Here is a 23,886-nt window from a genome sequence, read left to right on the forward strand (position 1 = left end):
CCTCGAATATTGCTCCACTCATGGGAAACGCCTCCACAACCTAAACGTATGCAGAGAGGCAGAAAAATCTGTGCAAATGTATAAATATCATGACCAGAGTCCTTCCCACCATGTTACAGCCAAACCCTTCATCAAATTAAACTGGTCAGTTTTACTCCTAACCTAACCTCTCACACTAGCTTCATGTGTGGCTTACATTATTCATGAGAAAAGGGACATGAAGACTGCAGATTTATTTTTTATTTTTTTTTATGTCTGGAAAAGTGCATTAAAAATGTAATTCCGCAACGCTTAACATATGTCTTGTTAATAGTATAGGACAAGATATGATCTTTTTAGTGCAGCGATGAAGAGAAATTAAAGTACTTTTGTGCATTAGAAATGGCACACACAGCGAGGAGCACCCCCAAAAAATGTGCCATTTCCAACCCTTTAACTGAATCAATAATCACACTTTGCTTAAGGGAAATCTGGTTTTACACTGCTCCGCATATAGTCTGTAAGGTATGCTGGGACTCCTCCCGTTGCCATGATGTAACAGAGTGCTCCTTTGCACAGACTGCCACCATAATCAGCAAATGGACGCACATTGGGGGAAATTTAGATGCACCTACTCACATGAATGGGCACAGCATCACAATAGAATTGCGCACTCCCCCTTGGCCATGTCATGCTTTGGGGGGGTGAGGCAAATCTTTCAATTGTATCAATTTTTGGCAAGACCGTCCCGATTTAAAGGCCGTGTCCGACCTTTATGATCTGGAGGATGCCCGGCAGTGGGGGAGGTATATTCCATTTCCCAATGCTCTGCCTACCATATTAAATAGTTATCTTTTATTTATACCGTGCCACAAAGTCTCCGCAGCACTGTACTTTGTCCATTAATGTGCGTCAATGAGCTGCTTTTGATCTGCATAGTTTAAATTGTGTTCTAAACGTTCTACAGTCAGAGTAAACTAACCGTAAACAGTGTCATTGCTTTGCTTAAGTTAGAGTTCCCTAAACTGCCATTACAGTCCAAGTTTTAAGGTTATCCATGCTTGAGTCCAGATAGTTAGTTCAATCAAATTGACTGAGATTTTAAGTCACCTGAAATCAAGCATGGCTATAAACCTTGACTGTAATGGCAACATTTTGGAAGCTCTGTGTTAAACAATTGTATTTGCTATTTCTTTATGATTTACCTGTTACAAATACAACAAAACCCAGGAGTATATTCAGCTAAGTGTCTTATTAAAGGGTATCTAGTGTTACACATGTAGACTATACTGAACTGCTGTCATAACTCATATATTATGTTCAGGTGTGGTATGATATATGTTGACAATCATAATGTCCACATGAGACTGTCAATATGGTCATAATGACAACATTGGCCATGTAGACACTGATGAGCTGTAGACATGTTAGAATGTCGTCATATCGTCTCTAGTGGCCCAGCGGTGACTTACCTGTTCCTGACGGCTGCAGTGGCTCCTATTGCGGCTTCTGGGTCCTGGCGATCATGTGACTTACTTCCGGGTCAGATCTCTGATGCTCCAGTATTTCGGTAAGTGTTACTCCCCTATACCTACTCCTTCCTCTAGTGGCTAAATCCAACCCCCCTTCTCCCTCTGTCGCCTAACATTAACCTCCCCCTAGTGCCTAACACACTAATTGTCAACATTCCGACAATGTCAACATTTCATATTTTAACATATGTCAACATCATAATGGTTGGCATTATGAATGATGTAGTCGACTCACTGACTACATCCCGTTAGGACTTGCTATGCGTATATCTATAAGGTCACTACAGAGAGGTATGGTTATTGTGGTGAGTTCGGATTTCTGTGCAATGTGTAGGTGACAGGAAGGCCTTAGACTGTCAGTTAAGGTTTAGCATTGCTGTGTCTAAAATTTTCAGTTGTGCTGTACTTTGCTGGAGCAGTTGTACTTTAGGAGAACATAAAAAATACAGGCGATCATGTTCCAAACCAATGGAGCAATTGGGGCATCGCGTCACTACTATTCCTGGACCCTGCATGTGTTTTTCCTGCTGCGGTGAATGTTTTTGTGTGGAAAAAGGCGTCCACTGAAGGCTGCTCATTTAACGCTGGAATTGTGACAGATAAAGCACAAAGCTAAATGAGCCATGAAGTGTATATGAGCTACAAAGAGGCGGACATCCTGTCAGCTTAATAGCTTCCCTGTGTTTATAGAGGGTGGGGAGTGCCTTAACCACCAAACTTGAAGCCGAGTTATCCAGTACTCTCAATGGGATATTATTTATTTGTCTAAAACAGTGGTTCAATATTGAAATACCCACAACGGGTCTTGTTTTCAGGATTTCTGTCTGCAGAAACAGGTGCGATTATTTCTGACAAAGTAAAATAGATAACTTCACCTGTGCATGAAATCCTGAAAACATGACCTGTTGGGGGTACTCAAGGATTGCAGTTTAGAGTCCCTGGCCTGAAATATGGTATGAAGCAACTGAGTCACAGCAGAAGTATACTCTCATTTTATTTGGTAGTCACATGTAAACCAACGTAATTAAATATAATAATAAATAAATGAAACACTAAGACAGTCAGGATATATGTATACTTTCTAGTTAAATGAAGGCTAAATAAGAGTCTAACAAGCAGTTTATTGGGAAACAATGTGAAAATAGTGCAGGATTGTTCCAAATGTGATGCTAGGAAATGTTTTGAACGGGTTGGGTATGAAATCCCGGCTGTCGGGATGCCGCTGGTCAGACTACCGACAGTGGCATCCCGACAGCCATAGGAAGTAACGCAAGTATTTTTCTAACCCCTACCCTAACCCCCCCCACTGCTTAAGCCTAACCTCCCCCTCCCTGCACCCTAATCCTAACACTCCCTACCCAGTGCCTAACCCTGCCCCTAGTACCTAACACCCCGATACTTACCTTCAGGATACTGGTGCCGGGATCCCGACCTGTCGGGATTTCGGCGCCGGTAATCAGACCGTCGGAATCCTGCACGCCGGGAGGCCAACTACATCCCGTTTTGAACAGACCTTTACACTTCTTTTAACATGCAAACAAATATGGAAAGGTTTGTGCAAAGCATCTGGGCCACATGAGGATGAAATACCTATTCTGTGTGCTGGCTATACACGTGATACAGGCACACACAGCTGTGACACTTAAACTGCACTTTGACTTCTGTTTTATAATCATAAAGAGCAACAAGTCTGAATTCCTCCACAAATGATACAAAGCCACTTACCTTAAATATTTTATTTTGGGCACTTCTTAGTATGGCTTTGTCTAAACAGAAACACAAAGGAAATACTTTTCAGCTTAACTATTTATTTTATCATATAACCCTTTTGCCAACTTTTACAAGTTATGACTTTATTCAAATACTATATAAATCTCTATGTAGATCTATATATATAATAATGGCTCATTATGTACAAAGTGGGAACTGTTTAAGGGACTTACCAGCTAATAATAAAACTTGGGGGAGAATCCAGTAGGCGCACTATCCATAACCCGATAAGGCCTGCCCAGCCACACCCACACTGTCATGTAGGCACGCCCACATCCTTATTAGCCAAACTACTTTGGGGCTACAAAATCGTGACCATGCCTCCAAAATCAGGATTATTGGGAGTTATCCATTTTATCTTATTTGAAACCTATAGGTAAGTACAGCATGGGTTGTATTATATAGCATGAACCAATTGTAAATGGGTTTCTGTTTTTTCATTTCCCAAAGTTCAGGGGCCAATCCAGGTGTTGCACACGATATACATACATAGAATGCACACAGGGCTCCAGTCTTAAATAATCTGATCTATATAAAAGGAGACCACAGGAGTATATTTAATAAATGTCGATTTTAATCAATTTAAAATCAATGAAAATCAATCAACACATTTACTAATAAAAAAACTAAAAATTTGTCTGTTTGTAAATGTGTGATTTAGCTCCACAAACAAAACATCGATGTTGATCAATTTCTCATCAATTTTAATTAGATTCAAATCAACCTTTAATAAATATACCCCTTAGAGAAATGTGGAAACTCACCTTGTTGTAGCTTCTCGCTGTTTAAAAAAAAAAACAAACGAAAAAAAAATAGCAATGAAATTTTAAAATTTAAAATGCTTTATATTTAACATGCAGAAATATGATGCCTGAACTTAGGCTGATAATATATTTACAAATACACTATATATATATGCACAAGAGAGACAGATTTTCAATCCATACAAGCATGACACGGTTTAATTAGTTTACCCCCCCCACTCCCACCCTCTTCACTTCTTTGAATCTAACCTCTTAAAATACTGCATGTTCCAGCCTCATTTATGGATGGAGACCATATTCATTACGTGTTACTTTGTGTGTTTTAATATTTTTACTACAAGTGTATTTGCGTCCTTAGTAATATACACATGTACATCAAATTTGCCTGAATGGTAAAAAAAAAATCCCACCTCATTGAAAGAATGTTGCAACCCCAGAATACAGGCCCCCATACATACATCTGCGATGGATTGGGGCAATTCACCGTTTTGCAGATAAGTGGTGGAAAAAAAAATCACCAATGTATGGGGTACACCAATTGCCGAATCCTACCAATAAGTGATCCGAATTGTTAAATCAGGTAGCCCAACATACTGGATTTCAGACTAATCAGGGCTGTAGATTGCTGGTGTATGGTGATGATCAGCTGATTTGACGACCATTACTAGTGAAATTATGAACCTTCACTATTGTCAGATCTGTCATTCCTGAAAATGATCTACAAATCATTTAAAAATATCTGTACTGTACTGTATGGGCGCAGATTGGTGGATAGGGGGAAACTGTCCATTGGGCAAAAAAAAAATTTTGCAATCTGTAAGTCGTTCTTTTGTGACTGCTGATGTACTGGTACCTTACTGGTACCTCCTGAGCACCAATCAAATGCCAACCCATTTGTGGAGAGAAACAGGCCTTGTGCCCACTCACTAACCAGATAATTCCCCTTAAATGTGACTTTTCCACCCTGAATACAATTTAAAAAATTTTTTCCCACAGAAAGTGTTCTTGTGTGGGTACAAATTCACTGCACATTAATTGCATTTACTATGCATCAACTAGGAACACTCTGATGGATCTAGCTTCTCCTACTAGACCATCTATTTCCCATATAAATTACACATATACTGTATGACTGTACTGTGGGAGTGCATTTTTCTAAATGTATACATTACCCTTACTGTATTTCTTTGCACCTAGTTTAGTGCCCTTAATGTAAGTGAATAACGAGAGCAGAACTTGCAGTGCACATGTTTGGGACTATTTTTCCACAAATACTCTGTTCTTTTTCAGCAATATCAATGTATAGAAGGCACTACCAAGGGTGCCACAGTTGGTAGCATCTAAATTACTAAATGGCTCCCTGGCATGGAAGGGCCTCAGTTGGCAGCTTCTTACCGTGGGTGTATCTATAATGGGTGCAGCCACAGATCACAAGGAAAACTACACCTGCACCATGTAACCAGAGATCTACTTATGCCCAGTGCCAAGAGCCTACATGGGACATGTGCTGATTAGAGAAGGGGGGAGCAGATTGCACACCGGACTCCTCCTCTCTTAATCCACCCCTGCCTCTTACCAATAAAGTAGCTGGCTACTGTTCCCCCGCTTTGGTTAAAGGCAGTGAGTTTGGCATTGGGCTATGATGTCACAAAAAATACAGTCTCCCATTGCTCCACACAGAGTAGAAGAGGGGTGAGACAGTGCTTAAGCTGGGGGAATACCTCCTAGGACACCTGCGTGCATGGTTTCTACACATAAAACCCTTGGCATCTGCCTTCGTTCCGCCATCAGATGTAAAACTGTGTGTGACCATGATGGATCAGGTAATGGTATGTATAAGGGATACACCAAAATCTATAGTTTAGGATTCATATAAATAGATTAATCCTATTAAAAACATCTGAAAATGATATCCAAATTTTAAAATGTTTACTAAATTAATGTAGGATTGATAGAAGATCAGTCTGTGCTAGTCACCATGAAGTGCTCACAATGTAAACCTTTCACCTTTTGTGAAGCTCGAGTAGATGAATTACCTGTGCAATATATTTTCACCAGGTATAGCAGTATCCCAGCAAAGATAATGGGAAGGATCAGGATCAGGAATTTGGTCAGACAATCAGTTACATCCAAGTTCCATGCTGTGGATTCTGTTAAGAAACATCGCTTTAATGTTATCAGTGATTTGTAAACTCTGTAAACAGATTTCTGTGAGTCAGTTGCTGGGTAAAATGAGAGTTATCAGGAGCAATTTACAATGTTAAATAACTGCTTCATTCACTTAAATCAAGAATAGAAAAAAAAAAAAGAATTTTCCTTTGCTCTGTACACATTAACATGGGTAATATCTGAAGTGGTGCAATATTTATTTAGTGAGTTTATTTCATATGGAAGAGGTGATGATTTTACACAGGGCAAATTTATCAATTAGGCTATAAATCAGCAACGGTGAATGTTCTTAAGGAGCTTGTGATCGGACATGATTGCTGCATTTGATCTCAGTTTTATAAAGTAGGGACTATAGGCTTAATGAAGAGTTGGGCACATTTTACGTTAATAAAGGAAGCATTTGCGTAATATGGTCATGCGCATAGCTTTCCAATGTTAGTATATGCACCACGTTCATTGCCAGGAAAAAAACAGGACTACATGTGCTAGGTTTATGCCAGGAGAGGACAGTTATATCTGCACCAGGTTGACACTAGCATACTGTACCTCTGATGATAATACGATCGTGAAGAAATGCGTTATGTAAAGGAGTTAGCACCTACATATTTCAGTATTACGGCTCTTAGTACCTGCTGGACAATTCACAGCACAATTGGATTTATATATTTGGGATGATTAACCTATAATTAACCGATTTTGTGAAATAAAACAATAGGAAGAGTCCAGCATATTCAGTATAGATATCATTTTCATACCTTGGCCAACTTCTACTCCATATTGTTTGATAACATCATTTAATAATATGTGTGTACTGTACAGTATTCTGTTTGAATAAATAACATTAATATGTCAGTATTACCTAAAACGGTAACTCTCACACTCTTCTTTAGTGGTTGCCTGAGACTTTCATGTTCCACACGACAGGTGAAAGTTATACCATTGTCCTGGAGAGAGGCTCTGTACAGGAAGAAACCAGACAGGCTGTAGGTGCCGTCACGGTAGCTCTTGTGGGTGGTGTAGATGACATGCGTCACTAAGGTTGGCAAAAGTCTGCTATACTGGTCCTCTCGCAGCCATTCAATGTTGACATCCAATGGATAGTAAATGGAGGCATCACATACAAACTTATGTTCTTGCCCTTCTTCTAGTGTCACTGAATCCACATTTATAGTGACCCTGGGACTTTCTGTAGGGAAAGATATGAGTCAGTTCTGCTTTGTTACTCAGTCTCTGATATATGTATACAGAATACAGACATACAAAGCCAGTCCATTCTACTCTTCCTAGAGTGCAAAGTAACACTTGTTTGTGTCAAACATCTTAAAAACAGCTAAAAATATGACCGAGAGCTGATTATTTTCCTACTCTTGACACAAAAGATGTTCTGTCAGCTAAGAGGAGAGTATTTAAATTTGTATTGTGAATTCTATCTTAAGAAGAGATAAGGCTGCTATACACTACATAGAGTGACTATGACTTACAGTACTGTACCTTTGTAATCTTGTTTGGGTCTCGCTAATATAACACTGTGCACATGTGGGTAAACCTTTAAAGTTTTGTGACATTTGTCACGCAGAGGAACTTTTAGCTCATGTACAGCAGGTCCGAAACCAGGACTTCTGTCACCCGGGGCAAGACAGTAATTTGGCGCGCCCCCCCCCCCCACATAAAGAAAAAAAAAACAAAACAGCACAAAAAAGGTGTGTGGTTTTCTGACACAGTAATTCCCCTTACAACACAATATGCCACAGTAATGCTCTTTATAACACATTATGGCACAGTAATGCCCCTAAAGGGTACACATTATGTCACAGTAAGTCCCCTTACTACACATTATGTCACAATAAGGCCACTTGCACATTATGCCACAGTAATGCCCCCAGAACTGACAGATGAAACACTATTCAAATTGGACTTTCACATTAAAATGGGATCTCCCAGTAAGCCAGCTCCCTCCTTTTACCTGTTGGGGCTGCGTGGTGGGTGAGCTCGGGTGGCGTGGGACGGGACGGAGATGCCACATGCCGGGGATCGATCAGTGCCACTGTCATTCTAATGTGGCCAAAGCCGCAAACCGATTGGAGCTCGTGGATAGGCAGCCACTGCTGATTGGCTGCCAGTCTGCAAGCTCTGATTGGCTTGCGACTGGCGTCACATTAGACTGATGGCTGCGCTGTGTCTCTCAAGGCCAGGCTGCTGCCTGCAGGTCCCGGCGTGCGGCCCAAACCCACACGTGCAACTACCTGGGGCCGCCCCACCTTGGCAGCCTCTCCTCATCACCCCCTTAAGTCCAGTGGCCCTGTGTACAGTATAGGAATCAATTAGAACTTTATTTAGGCATCAATAAGCAGTTTATGCCATGAATGTCTGTGCAGAAACATCCTTTGAAAACAATGTGACACTTAGGGGTAAATTTACTAAAGTGAGAGTTTTTAGAAGTGAGTTCTAAAAGTGTTGTTGCCCATGGCAACCAATCAGATTCTACTTAACATTTCACTAGCACCTTCTAGAAGATAATAGCTAGAATCTGATTGGTTGCGATGGGCAACATCACTTTTAAAACTCACTTCTAAAAACTCTCACTTTAGTTAATTTACCCCTTCACAACTCTACACAAAGCAAGACTTCACACCATAGGCCTAGTTTCCACTGTGCGGCACTGAATTCCGATATTCATAGAATGATGGGGCTTGGACTCATGCAATATTGTGGACAATTGGTCTAAATTCAGATTATGGCAATGCAATAGATGACATTTCTGAAAGTTATGAGACTCATTTTCACAAATATACATTACAGCCAGTGCTTTATTTTGGATGGTGCTCAGCGGTACATAGTACTGGCACTATTTTGTTTTGGGTATAGTTTTTATTCCTATAAATAGGAAACAGAAAAAAAAAAACTGTGAGATCATCTCAGAAATGAATAAAATAAGCACCTTAATTATTTTCCAGGGTATAGAAGCTACCAGACAAAGGCATTTCTATAATAGGTGTAGGGTGTGTGGTACGGGCTGGGTATGGGATACCGGTGCTTAGAATCCCAACAGTCAAAATTCCAATGCCAGCATCCTGACAGGGTTAGGATACCGATACCTGTCGGTAGGTATCCTAACCCTCCCCCTCCCCGGTGCCTAAATCTAACCTCCTCCCAACCCTGTTACTTACCGTCTGGATGCCGGCGCCGGGATTCTGACAGGTGTCGAAATCCCGGTGCCAGTATTCTAAGCGCCGGCATCCCATGTGCTGGGATATTGACCGCATCCCGTGTGGTATACATGGGCCCCTGTATGTAGTGTGACGGCAGCACCATCTTTCAAGTGATATCTTCAGAAAGATGGAGCCTCTCAGAGACAGCAAACACTCTGGCACTGTGCACATTCACCAACTTCACAAATATCACTGCAAATATGGCACCAGCTGCAGACGGTGGGGGACACAGCATTGAGGAGTGGGCCCAGGTGCGTCTTAGGAGAGGAGGGGGCCCGTGTGCACTGCCCGTGCTAGGCCCCTTCCTCTCTCCCCGGTGGCCGGCAGCCGACTGACGCAGCTGGACAGCCACCGGAGCATTAGTAGACTCTGGGCACTAGTGTGTGCCAGGAGTCTACTGCGCATGCGCAGAACACCAGAAAACTGTCAGCGGCAGCCATTTTCCGGTGTTCTGAGCAGCGCTGATACCCGCCGCGGGACCACGGACAGGATAGTTTAAAATAATATGGGTGCAGGGTGTTTCTGGTGCGGGGCCCCCCTGGACCCAGGAGCCCGTGTGCCCCGCGCACCCATTATAGATACGCCACTGCACACGGGACCCCTCAGAATTTAATTTGCTATAAAATCATATCAACTTTTAACTTATTAAAGACCAATACAAACACTGATTACAGCAATGTAAATACCTCTGATTTTTAGACGAATCTGTTGGTCGGCAAAGAGAGAGGCCACAGATATAGTGCAGGTGAACAGTCCTTCATTTTCCATAGCTAAATTGTTAACAAGAAGAGCTGCATTTCCATTGTGTAGTTCGTCCATCTGCAGCAGAACTTGTTTACTGTTGTATTGTAGCTTTTTTGTGGACGTATTGTAAGACACTAGTTTTACATCTCTCCTTCCTTTACCCTGGTAACTCCAAGTGACGGACACATCCGCCTGATGGTCCACAGTGAATGTACAGTCCAGCAACACATTCTGCATCAACCTTCCATAGACTGTAGGAGTCTTGGTACTGACCATAAAAGTAGCTGAAGAGAAAATTAAGGTTATTCATTTTAGATGTTTATTTATTCAACAAATTCTTGAAAATTATTACAGTATTTTCTATGGCCAACTAGGTTCTATTTTATTTCCTAAGAGTAATACACTGTACGATATTTTGCACTACACATCCAATAGAGTTTTAAAGACTCCTTATGGTGCGTACACACGGTACGATGGAGGGATGATCAGATAACGATAGCAATCATTATCTGATCGTCCTGCATGTGTTGGATGATCGTTATCGAACATCCAATACATGCTGCAAGCCCCTTTCAATTATAACAACCCGCGATTAACAATCGCGGGTCTCTATAGTAAACAGGCTAACCTGGTCGATTGAGCATGCATTTCACTTGATGAAGACAAAACTGAAGGGAAAATGCCCCAAGAACAAATAGGAACTGAAGACATTTCCAGTAGAGGCCTGGCAGACCATCACCAGGGATGAAACCCAGCGTCTGGTGATGTCTATGCATTCCAGACTTCAGGCTGTAATTGCCTGCAAAGGATTTGCAACAAAGTATTAAAAAGTGAAAGTTAGATTTAGGATTGTTTAGTTTGTCCCATTACTTTTGGCCCCTTAAAAAGTGGGAGGCACATATAGAAACCGTTGTAATTCCTACACCGTTCACCTGATTTGGATGTAATTACCCTCAAATGGAATCTGAAAGTCTGCAGTTAAAGCACATCTTGTTTGTTTAATTTCAAAGCCATTGTGGTGGTGAATAGAGGCCAAAATATGAAAATTCTGTCAATGTCCCAATATTTATGCACCTTACTGTATTTAAGTTTTTTTTCTCACACATGCTTTTATAATGATCACAGCAAAAATAAGAGCACAACGCAACCATTAAATAAATATATACAGTGATATGTATTGGATATTGTCATACTGTTTTAATTTACAATATAAATGGGATTTTAAGGTGCCTGTGGTTATCTATTCTGTATCCATATATTTTCAACTTGTCACTTATTTGTAAATTGTTACTTAAAAATAGTACAGTGCCCTAATTGGAATAACAGTAACAATGTCACACCCAGGTGGAAGATTGTTATTGTTGTAAGCTGATGCATATTACTTTAAAGAGATGCTGTATAAAAGACAACATGGTTTAAGACAGTGGTCTCCAACGTTAATTGAGGTGTGAGCTACTTTAGAAAAATGAAACCTCCTGAAGAGCTACTAAAATTGTAGAAAAAAAAAATCTGGCTAATAACCGAACAATTGAAGATAATTTAATGAAAAAAAATTGTTTCATAGAAAATAAAAATGCATTTAATTATTACAGCGATATTGTTGTAGTTTGTAAATAAAATTTTATGTACAGGCACATTTCACAATTACCGGCTCCAAGGTACGTGCAGTAGAGGAGCAAATGATATAGGCAGGGCTGCTGTGTGATTTTCTGGCAGGGCGGGAGTCACTTGCTCCGCCGTAGTGTAGACACCCGGTTTCCTCCAAACATAACGCCTGGCATTGACGCCAAAGAGTTCAATCTTTGTCTCATCAGACCAAAGAATATTGTTTCTCATGGTCAGAGTCCTTCAGGTGCATTTTGGCAAACTCCGGGCAGGCTGCCATGTGCTTTTTACTAAGGAGTGGCTTCCGTCTGGCTACTCTACCATACAATATATAGGAAAGATTCCTGGACTGCAGACCCTGAATATATATAATGGAAGGTTATATATATTCAGGGTGTGCAGTCCAGGAATCTTTCCTATATACTCCATTTAATGTGCTTTATTGCACACCTGAAGGAAAGGAGACGTCTTCAGTCTGGACTAGCATCCCTCCCTTATTGGTTTAAAAGCATGGAGTCTGGTAATGTATATGCACACTACTATTAGGCACAATTCTAGGTAAGTCCTACGAGTTATATACTGTCAGGGGCGCCGAGAGGGGGGGGAGCGGGTACAAATTACCTGGGCATCCTGAGGGTCCCGGCAGGGTCCCGGGTCCAACGCCGCCCCCCCCCCATCCCTCACAGCGGCCCAGCACACAGCGTGTGCTGAGCTGCAGTGGGAGACTGCTCATGGCTGCTGAGCAGCAGCCACAGCAGTCTCCTATGCCTGTGGGGGGGAGCGATCACACTGTTCGCGCCAGGCTGAGGGGGCTCAGAGCGCCCCCCTTGCCAGTGCGCAAAAATCGTTTTTACCCCGAAGGGGGCGTGGTCACACCTCCCACAATTAGGCCACGCCCCATTACCCTGGCCCGCCACGGCTCTTGGCGGGCCTGTATACTGTAGTGCAACTTTGGCTCATTTTTGGGGCATGGGTCCCCCTGGATTGCTTTGGATGATCTGTTTCAGGGCACCGCATTATAACACATTTTTCTTTTATAACACATTTTAACACTTCACTGTTTATTATACATGTACTTCACCTTTTTATTTTCATTGCTTTATATGCAGCAGTTGCTGCTCTTAACTATCTCTTTAACACTTCACTTTTCCTATTATTGCGGTGCCCTGGGGTGCCTCAGCTGGGCTAGTTTGGGGGTGTCCTGCGCTCTGGATTTGAACCCTAGTATGTTAGGGACCTACCCGACAGAGGTTACCTGGATATGGTGGGTAGGCCCATAACCTTGGCCATGATCAGGGGCGGATTGGCCGTTACCTACAGCGGGAAGATTCCCGGTGGGCCGATTGGGTTGTGTGGCCGCTTGTCACCTGTGGCCCCGCCCCCTATACACATCACCCGCCCAAAGCTTAGCAGTCTCTTTCTTGACAGGCAGCCCGCCGGCTGCCTGTCACAACTAGCAGTGCTGAGGCCCGGGCTGCTGAAAGTGTAAGAAGTGGAGAGGCCCCAGGACCGACAGGAAAGGTAAGTTAAGCAGCAGCAGCAGCACAGGTTCGGTACATTGCCCCGCCCTCCTTCCCTCCTCGTGCATTGTGCAAACATAAGGCCAGCAGGAGCAGCAAGACATCGGGAGGCTGCTCAAGTGCCCCTGTGTGTCCCCCCCCCTCCTCTCTCTGAAGGGCCCCCCAGTCTTTGATCGCAGCTACAGCAGCTGCGATCTGAAATTAATTGAGAAGAATGGTGGAGGCGGAGTCAGAGTAGGGGGCGGAGCTACACAGCACTGCCTGAAGTCAGGGCCAGGAGCAGCATGATTGGGAGCACTGAGAGGAGGAGGAGCAGCTGCAGAGTGTAAGGTAACTGGGACACTATAGTATTGTCTAAGTGTATTTGTGACATGTGTGTGACAGACAGTATGTATGTGTATGTGACTGTGTGTCTGTATATATGTATGTATGAGTATATGTGTGTGACAGTATGTATGTGTGACTGCATATGTGGGTGACAGTATGTGTATGTGTGTGACAGTATGTACAGTATATGTGTGTGACAGTATGTATGTGTGACTGCATATGTGGGTGACAGTATGTGTATGTGTGTGACAGTATGTATGTGTGACTGCATATGTGTGTGACAGTATGTATGTGTGACTGCATATGTGTGTGACAGTATGTATGTGTGTGACAGTATGTGTGTGACAGTATGTATGTGGGTGACAGTATGTGTATGTGTGTGACAGTATGTATGTGTGACTGCATATGTGGGTGACAGTATGTGTATGTGTGTGACAGTATGTATGTGTATGTGACTGTGTGTCTGTATATATGTATGTATGAGTATATGTGTGTGACAGTATGTATGTGTGACTGCATATGTGGGTGACAGTATGTGTATGTGTGTGACTGTATGTATGTGTGACTGCATATGTGTGTGACAGTATGTATGTGTGACTGCATATGTGTGTGACAGTATGTGTATGACAGTATGTATGTGTGTGACAGTATGTGTGTGACAGTATGTGTATGTGTGTGACAGTATGTATGTGGGTGACAGTATGTGTGTGACAGTATGTATGTGTGACTGCATATGTGGGTGACAGTATGTGTATGTGTGTGACAGTATGTATGTATAACTGCATATGTGGGTGACAGTATGTGTGTGACAGTATGTATGTGGGTGACAGTATGTGTATGTGGGTGATAGTATGTATGTGTGACTGCATATGTGGGTGTCAGTATGTGTATGTGTGTGACAGTCTGTATGTGTAACTGCATATGTGTGTGACAGTATGTATGTGTATGTGTGTGACAGTATGTATGTTTATGTGTGTGACAGTATGTATGTTTGTCTGTGACTGCATATGTGTGTGACAGTATCTGTGTGTGACAGTATGTATGTTTTTTTCTGTGACAGTATGAATGTTTGTGTGTGACTGCATATGTGTGTGACAGTATCTATGTGTGTGACAGTATGTATTATGTATGTTTATGTGTGTGACAGTATGTATGTTTTTGTGTGTGACAGTATGTTTGTGTGTGACAGTATGTATGTTTATGTGTGTGACTGCATATGTGTGTGACAGTATCTATTTGTGACAGTATGTATATTTTTGTGTGTGACTGCATATGTGTGTGACAGTATCTATGTGTGTGACAATATGTATGTTTATGTGTGTGACTGCATATGTGTGTGACAGTATCTATGTGTGTGACAGTATGTATGTTTTTGTGTGTGACAGTATGTATGTTTATGTGTGTGACTGCATATTTGTGTGACAGTATCTATGTTTGTGATAGTATGTATGTTTATGTGTGTGACAGAATGTATGTTTATGTGTGTCATATTATGTGTGTGACAGTATCTATGTGTGTGACAGTATGTATGTCTATGTGTGTGACAGTATCTATGTGTGACAGTATGTATGTTTATGTGTGTGACAGTATCTATGTTTATGTGTGTGATTGCATATGTGTGTGACAGTATGTATGTTTGTGTGTATGTGTGTGACAGTATGTGTATGTGGGTGATAGTATGTGTGTGACAGTATGTGTGTGACAGTATGTATGTGTGACTGCATATGTGGGTGACAGTATGTGTATGTGTGTGACAGTATGTATGTGTAACTGCATATGTGGGTGACAGTATGTGTATGTGTGTGACAGTATGTATGTGGGTGACAGTATGTGTATGACAGTATGTGTATGTGGGTGACAGTATGTATGTGTGACTGCATTTGTGGGTGACAGTATGTGTGAGACTGCATATGTGGGTGACAGTATGTATATGTGGGTGACAGCATGTATGTGGGTGACAGTATGTGTATGTGTGTGACAGTATGTATGTGTGACTGCATATGTGGGTGACAGTATGTGTGTGACAGTATGTATGTTTTTGTGTGTGACAGTATGTATGTTTATGTGTGTGACAGTATGCATGTTTTTGTGTGTGACAGTATGTATGTATGTGTGTGACTATATAGATGTGTATAAGTGTGACTATGTGTCTGTTTATATGTATGAGTATATGTGTGACTGCATATGTGTGTGATAGTATGTGTGTGACAGTATGTATGTTTATGTGTGTGACAGTATGTATGTTTAAGTGTATGACAGTATGTATGTTTATGTGTGTGACAGTATGCATGTTTTTGTGTGTGACAGTATGTATGTTTGTGTGTGACTGCATATGTGTGTGACAGTATCTGTGTGTGACAGTATGTATGTTTTTTTCTGTGACAGTATGAATGTTTGTGTGTGACTGCATATGTGTGTGACAGTATCTGTGTGTGACAGTATGTATTATGTATATTTATGTGTGTGACAGTATGTATGTTTTTGTGTGTGACAGTAGGTATGTTTTTGTGTGTGACAGTATGTATGTTTATGTGTGCGACTGCATATGTGTGTGACCTCATATGTGTGTGACAGTATGTATGTTTATGCGTGTGACTGCATATTTGTGTTACAGTATCTATGTGTGTGATAGTATATGTGTGACAGTATGTATGTTTATGTGTGTGACAGTATCTATGTGTGTGACAGTATGTATGTTTGGGTGTGACAGTATCTATGTGTGTGACAGTATGTATGTTTTTGTGTGTGACAGTATGTATGTTTATGTGTGTGACTGCATATGTGTGTGACAGTATCTATGTGTGTGACAGTATGTATATTTTTGTGTGTGACTGCATATGTGTGTGACAGTATGTATGTTTATGTGTGTGACAGTATGTATGTTTATGTGTGCATATGTGTGTGACAGTATGTATGTGTGTGACAGTATGTATGTTTATGCGTGTGACCACATATGTGTGTGACATTATGTATGTGTGCCTGCATATAGGGGGAATATCCATCAGCTCATGTAGCGGTGGGCATGCCCCCAGCATAACAAAAATGGGGGGGAGCAGCCTTCAGGAATTTCACATAAGGCCACACCCCTTGCCACTTGGCCACACCTACTTTTTCGGGCACGCACCTTCGGCGCGCACATGGGGCCACTTTCAAAATATTTTCCAGGGCCACTTTAAATTCCCAATCCGCCCCTGGCCATGATTATGCTAAAAACCTCTATTGATTGCAAAATTTGATTGCAAATGTATTTATATATAATTAGTAATTTCGAGTTGTGCACCTGTGATCTGTATGTTTCTGTGCCCACTCTACCATACAGGCCTGATTGGTGGATTGCTGCAGAAATGGTAGTCCTTCTGGAAGGTTCTCCTCTCTCCACAGAGGAATACTATAGCTCTGACAGAGTGTCCACCGGGGTATTGGTCACCTCCCTGACTAGTGCCCTTCTCCCACGATCGCTCAGTTTAGACGGCCGGCCAACTCTTGAAAGAGTCCTGGTGGTCCTGAACTTCTTCCATTTACGGATGATGGAGGCCACTGTGCTCATTGGGACCTTCAAAGCAGCAGATATTTTTCTGTCTCCTTCCCCAGATTTGTTCCTCGAGACAATCCTGTCTCGGAGGTCTACAGACAATTCCTTGGACTTCATGCTTGGTTTGTGCTCTGACATGCACTGTCAAGTGTGGGACCTTATATAGACAGGTGTAAGCCTTTTAAAATCATGTCCAAACAACTGAATTTACCACAGGTAGACTCCAATGAAGCTGTAGGAACATCTCAAGGATGATCAGTGGAAACAGGATGCACCTGAGCAAAATTTTGAGCTTCATGACAAAGGCTGTGAATACTTATATACATGTGATTTCCAGTGTCCCAAGGGTTCTGAAGGTAGCCCGGATGTTATTACCGTAAAATAGCAATTTTCCCAAAGTTTTCACTTGCTCAGGGGCTGCGAGGAAAAAGTTAACTTGCGCGGCTAATTAGATAGCAAAAAACGAGCGCCTACCTGTGTTAACTTGTAAAACTGATTAACGCGGCTAATTGAATATGGTGAGAGAGCATGGTACAGTCAAATACCCAATGAACATCTTTTGTTTCTCTTTGCCAAAAACATTTGGTGTTCAGACAATAATCATAAGAAGCTCAGATTATAAAACACTAGAGAATGGAATGGCTCATTAAGATGAAAGAAAATTAGTGGCCCAAGTAAAACATAATCTGTGCCAATACTTGCGGACTGTAGAACAATTATGATCAAAAGCCACATTGATACAGTAGAGCAGATACTTATTTGGAATCAGACATGACTGGTATTGCAGCTGAAAGGGCTACAATTGTTGTTTCAAGTTGAGCATGATGCTAATCAGTAACACAGATAATTTTCTCATGTAGATGGAGGGGGAGTTTACAGTCTCTTCCACTAGCGAGATCCCCAACTCTTCTGGAATTCGGTGCCTTTTTGCACTATATGAGGTAGAAAGAGCTGTAGGCGGCACTGCTGGAGACCGTGTCAAGATCTGACACATTGCTAGAAATCAGAAATGGCTTGTGACTATACCACAACCATCCACTCATTGGCATGTATGCATAGGCCTCACTGACATAACAGCCTGTAAAGAGTTTCAAAAATACCCCTTTCCCACAAAGTTTAAACACCTTTTAGTTATTTGACCTTCATCATACTTTTTAAAAATGTTTTTACTTATTACCTAGCACAGGGCGTTTGTCATCTTCTCTCTTTTCTGCTGGTGGTGACTCAGAAAGTCTTGTGAAAAATGTGATGTGAAACTTGCCACCACTGTGCTGCACTCTTCCTATGTACCAAGAGTCCAGGGTGTTGCCCGTGTTTGGAACCCCAGGCCAAAGAATCTGTGTGTTGTCTGTGAAATAGGATTTGATTTCACAATGTAGATCATCAGAATCCTCCTTTAAAAATGGCATCAAATTCACTGGCGAGTCTTAAAAAAACAAAAACAAACAAAAAAAACAACATGTTACATCAATAGTAAAAATTTAGCAAATATAAATATGGCTTTAAGCAATGCTGCATAACATACAGAATATTGAGACAGGAATTAACACAGTTTCCATAAACTGATGGGTACATTGATGGAGGCTTCTTATGGACTTGAAAATTTGCTTGACAAAGGCACTTTAGTGATGTCACGCTCCTAAATCCCCCCGCATAAAATAAAGGGGTGCACTCAGTGGCGTAACTATAAAGGGTGCAAGGGGTGCACTTGCTATGGGGCCCGCCGGCCCAGCACGCAGGAAGGGGGTGTGCACCTTCATATCTGCTTGACCAACAATTAGTTATAATTAGAGGCATACAGTCAGTGGCATTAGAAGGGGAGTGCGAGACGCACCCGGGTGTCACCCGCCGAGGGGTGACACCAAGGTGCAGACTGACACTCTCCCACAGTGACAGGAGCCGGGTGCTGCACTGTAGTATTAAGTGCAGCACCCGGCTCCTGACACTGTGAGGGAGACAGCACTGCATCTCAAGCAGTGAGCACCTCCCCTCCCCAGTAATATTAATAATGGGACCACGGGGGATCTGGCCGCGAGGCCACGCCCATCCCTCGAGGCCACACCCCTTCTTAACAGGCCATGCCCCCTTTTCGGGCGAAAATGTCCCTCCTCGCACTGGGTGACACCGCGGGGAGGGACCCCACTACATACAGTATAGGCAGGAGAGGTTGTCAGAAAGATCACACAAGTGTAAGTCTTTTTTATAACCTTGTAACTCACAGACCACTTCTGAATTGATGTTAAACAACATCTGGGGGTATATTTACGAAGACCTAACACTTGTTTGCTTATGCTCGGCTGCTTATGTGGGTGTTATGGTTGCTAATGTAGCTATGTATATTATCCATGTCCTTGTCCTGTATTGTATTGTTCTGTAACTCACTGGTCACCTATTTGTTTATGTACTTTATAAGGCGCTGCGGAACACTCGTGGCGCCATATAAATAAATGATAATAATAATCGATGGTTTTTCAAAGCAGCCCCTTGTCCATGGTCTCAGACATGGGATTTAAAACCAGAAGCGTAGTGCATTTAATATTATTGACATTTTTAATACAGAGAACAGAACTGCAAACAAGCGGCAGCTTCCTAGTAAATATATCCTCAAAAATCTTTAAACAGATATATAAATAGAAAGATACATTTCTTTTATGAGCAATGTTTTATCACATAATCTTACTTTAATAGCACAGTGGTCTGAGCATGATGCTAAAGAAAAACACTAGGGGGAGATAAATCAAACCTTCCAGAGATTTAAAGTTGAACATACAATAGCGACCAATCAGCTTCTAATGCTGTGTATACACTGGATGATATATTATCCGCTCTATCGAACGGATAATATAGATAATATATTTGCGGATCGGCGGATGTGTACAGATGATATGTCTGTAAACGACGTCGTTCACAGACATATCGCAATGGCCCTGCAGTATAGCCAATGCCCGATATATCTGCAGATACTGTATATCGGCATATCTTGCTGTGTGTATGGGCGACCTGCCGACCACCAGTACACTTGCTGCAGGGACCGCAAGAACTGTCATTTATCTAGCACAGTCTAGGAAATGAAAGTTAGAAGCCGATTGGCTGCTATGTTCAACTTCTACACTTTATCTCTCTCAAAGGTTACATCTTCCCCTCGAACAGAACACAGCTACTACAAGCTGGCAGATAACCACAACTGTGCTCATGCAGTACAAAAGCAACGTCCTTCTCTAGAACCAGAAGAGGCAGGAGCAGAAGCTCCAAAACATAGGGTGGGCTCGGGAGCTGGCGGTGTGGCCACTGGAGGTGGCACAGCTACACGCGGTAGTGGCACAGAATCCTATGGAGCGTGCAATGTGGAGTTGTGGTCACGACATCGCACAGAGGGCCAGGTAATATGTACCGCCGGATCTCCTGGACAGGAGTTAAGATGAATGGTGAAGGACAGCCATGGTTTCAGGCAACAGTTTAAGATTTCTACAATTACTAAAATGACCAGTCCATGTTTCATCTCAAAAATAAAAAAGTTGGGACTGCGCTAATACGCAATTAAGGGTAACAAGTTGCTGCCAAGAAGGTAGATGTACTACAGAACTCCATTTATGTGAATGGCTAGAATTGTGCAACAATCTCAGCGCATGCCTGGTTATATTTAAGAAAAACTACAAACATAAGATTTTTTAAAAATGTGGTCATTTTTCTTAAGTCTAACAAGGCATGCGCTGAGATCTTTGCATATTTCTAGCCATTCACGTTTCATCTCACACTGCCAGCAAGTTTTTGATCAATACTTTTAATATATATTTCTATTACTAGATCCCAATATCTGTATTTTTGTCTGACTGTTACCAACTATTCAAAGAATCACACTTGGGTTAGCAATTTGGCACCTAAGGGATCCTAGTATAATGGTAAGGGGTCCGTGCATTAGAATAAAAAATACAATGTAAATAAAACTGGTTAGACTGTTCAATAAACTATTATTGTTAACTAGTATTTTGAACCCGTCATTCTCCAGGTCGCTAACTATTGTACAGAGATCTTTCTCTCTCTTCTCTACTATCTCCCCGTTAGTCCTATGTCTCGCTGTCCTTCCTGCATGTTCTTCCCTCATTACTCCAGTCTCCCTGTGTTTCCCATCCCTAACGTATCCCCATGTTCTTCCCCCTTTCCTCTCTCTCTCTGTTCACCCCAATTTCATTCTGACTCCCCTTCTTCTTCCTAGTTTCCTCCTATCTTTTCTGGTTCCTCTAGTTTCCCAACTGTCCATCCCATCTGCCCCTGTCCTTTCCATCCCCCACCCCCCGTTCTTTCTTGTCCCTCCTGTCCATCCCATATTCTTCCCCCTTTACTTCTGTCTCCCCCTGTTCTTTCTGTTTCCCATGCTAGTGATATTTAATATGGGGAAAAAACTACTACCATTACTGTGCAACTCCATCCATTTTAATGGCCCATACTCATTAATATGGCCAATTCATTCAATAGAAAGCAATGGCCTTTATCAAATGCAGTGAGATGCTCTGAACTAACTTAAACGACCAACCCCCCCCCCAAAAACAAACAAACAAACAAAAAAAAACAAGTTGCAATGTACAATAAAATGACAGTAATTAAATTGATGCATGGTGTTATTCTGCCATCTGCTGGATGTACAACTAAAGCAATCCTTATGTATACAACTGTAAACTAGACAATAGCTCTCTCCTATTTTTTAAAGCGGTTTTATTGAAGACAGATGAACTAGTAACTCATTGCTTTGGGAATGGCATATTGAAATAACACAGAAAGTCTGCTAACGTTCTTTTTGCTGATGGTATAAAAAGTGGATAGCAGCAGTATGTCAATAACCAAGATTGTAATTGATATGATGCAGATATTACACTATAGTGAAAGCATGTGCACTTAATATGATAACCTCCAAGTAGAGCACCAAGGTCTTCCAGTTCAGATATTTTAAAATGGACTCATGATACTACTTTAATTTATAGTACATGCACAGTAACAACTGCAGACAAGCAGCATCCATCTGAGCTAGTTGCAGTGCAGAATGTATACATTTTAAGGTGGAATCTCTCTTTGCAGCATTACACCAGCGTGGGCATGCCTAGTGCCTAGGCTTACTAAGTGCCAAAGGAAAAAAACTTTATTTAATGAATTTAATTTAAGTTGAATATTTTGGAGCTGAAATTATAAGGTTTCAATAGTAAAAAATAAATAGAATATGTTAAAATACTGAACATAGTTTATATAATAAAATGAAGCAGTGATAAAAACTGAGACATTGGTGCGCACCTGTTGCTGAGCGTTAGTAAATAAACAGGCAATAGAACACTATTTGGCCAGTGTCAGCATCACCACAACAGCTAATCAAAAAGTAGCTAAACTGTTTTGACCTGCTTATAGTTAACAAAGCTGACTTCACGCTAATGGCTGGAAAGCTGATATTACCTGGACAAAGCTGAACGTAGACATTCAAAAGTCCGGAACACAAGAAAGAGAGTGACCAAGGAGGACAGTGAATCAATGGAGCAGTGAGGGAGGAAAGATAAGGATATGAGGGATAAGGTGCGTACACACTAGGCAATCAGGAAAGACAGTACGATTACGACATTGTAATCATACCGTCGTTCCTGATCCCCTGTAGTGTCTGCACTGAACGATCAGTCGTTCAGTGCAGGCACTGTCCATCATTCCTGAACATGCCAATCTGTCAGATTGTGCTGCATGTTCAGACGTGGACAATGTCGGAAACGACCAGCGGGAGTGCGCATCGCTGGTCGTTTCTGACATAAAAGTGTACGATTTGTGCACGATTACTGAGCTATTGCACGATTACGATGTCGTAATCGTGCAGTTGCTCAGTAGAATCGCCAAGTGTGTGCGCACCTATAGTGTTAGCTTCTTGATCGGGCAGGGTGACGATCATAAAAGAGGGCATATCTGTGCGCGGCCAAAAAGGGGAGGGGCGTGCCCCCCTTTCCATCACTCTATGTGGAGTGCCCTGCACTCACTGAGATGCTGGGTTGCCCCCAAGCTCTCCCCACATCTATTTACCCTCTGCTCAGTGCTCCCCCCAACTTTTCCCGTTGTGGGACCCTGCCAGCTGCGGAGATGGCGGGCGCAGCAGCACAGCAGGAGGCAGGCGCCGTGGGCCCGCCAGCGTCAGTCTGTGATTGGCAGGGAGCTTCCATTAGGGCAGGGTGCACTTTAAAATCTGGCAGAGCCCGGCGCCACGCTGAAACAGCCTAGCAGGAACACTAAGAGAGGGTATCGAAGAAGTTTTTAAGAGGAAAATAAGGGAGGTAAAAGTTACTGGGATTAATGAGGAAAGTATAAAATTGGTAAGGCATGCTATTATATGAGTGCTAAGACAAAAGGATAAGAAGATAAAACCAGGCGTATGTAAAGATGAAAGAGTTGAAGAGGACTGAAAGACAGGAGGAAAGAGAGAGAAAACCAGGCAGCAGGGGACAACAGTTAGTAATTACATATAATACATAAATAAAATATATTAAAGTACTTTCCAAGACAAAATTGTAATAACTTTTTCTTCTGTTTCTTTTATTATTTGTTTCTCCTGGTTTTCCTATTTGTCAGTTTATTTATGCTTAACCTGATAGGCCCCATGAACACTGGGCTGCCCGTGGACTTTAGAAGGTAGGGACAGTGCCTGAGATTATAGGCTACTGGAGAGCTGGTCAGTGAGTCGGTGGGATAGTCCTCGAGAATGCTTGACCACCTGTGGAG

The 23,886-nt window shown here is 42.0% G+C and overlaps 1 protein-coding gene across 3 annotated transcripts in view; it reads right to left on the bottom strand.

Moving 5' to 3' along the window:
* Positions 1 to 23,886, bottom strand: part of LOC148502715 (tapasin-related protein-like) — a 34,531-nt gene that overhangs the window by 1,944 nt on the left and 8,701 nt on the right. For all 3 annotated transcript variants that reach the window (XM_088449474.1, XM_088449473.1, XM_088449475.1), the window contains exons 3-8: positions 18,329 to 18,577; positions 10,110 to 10,451; positions 7,074 to 7,400; positions 6,082 to 6,195; positions 4,046 to 4,062; positions 3,237 to 3,277 (exon numbers count right to left, since the gene is read on the bottom strand). In XM_088449474.1, the coding sequence (XP_088305600.1) occupies positions 3,263 to 3,277; positions 4,046 to 4,062; positions 6,082 to 6,195; positions 7,074 to 7,400; positions 10,110 to 10,451; positions 18,329 to 18,577 (1,064 nt within the window). In that variant the 3' untranslated portion in view covers positions 3,237 to 3,262. The remainder of the gene's footprint in view (positions 1 to 3,236; positions 3,278 to 4,045; positions 4,063 to 6,081; positions 6,196 to 7,073; positions 7,401 to 10,109; positions 10,452 to 18,328; positions 18,578 to 23,886) is intronic.

The sequence above is a fragment of the Taudactylus pleione genome, unplaced genomic scaffold (genome assembly GCF_031769625.1).
Source record: "Taudactylus pleione unplaced genomic scaffold, aTauple2 ptg000485l, whole genome shotgun sequence".
Taxonomy (NCBI): Eukaryota; Metazoa; Chordata; class Amphibia; order Anura; family Myobatrachidae; genus Taudactylus; species Taudactylus pleione.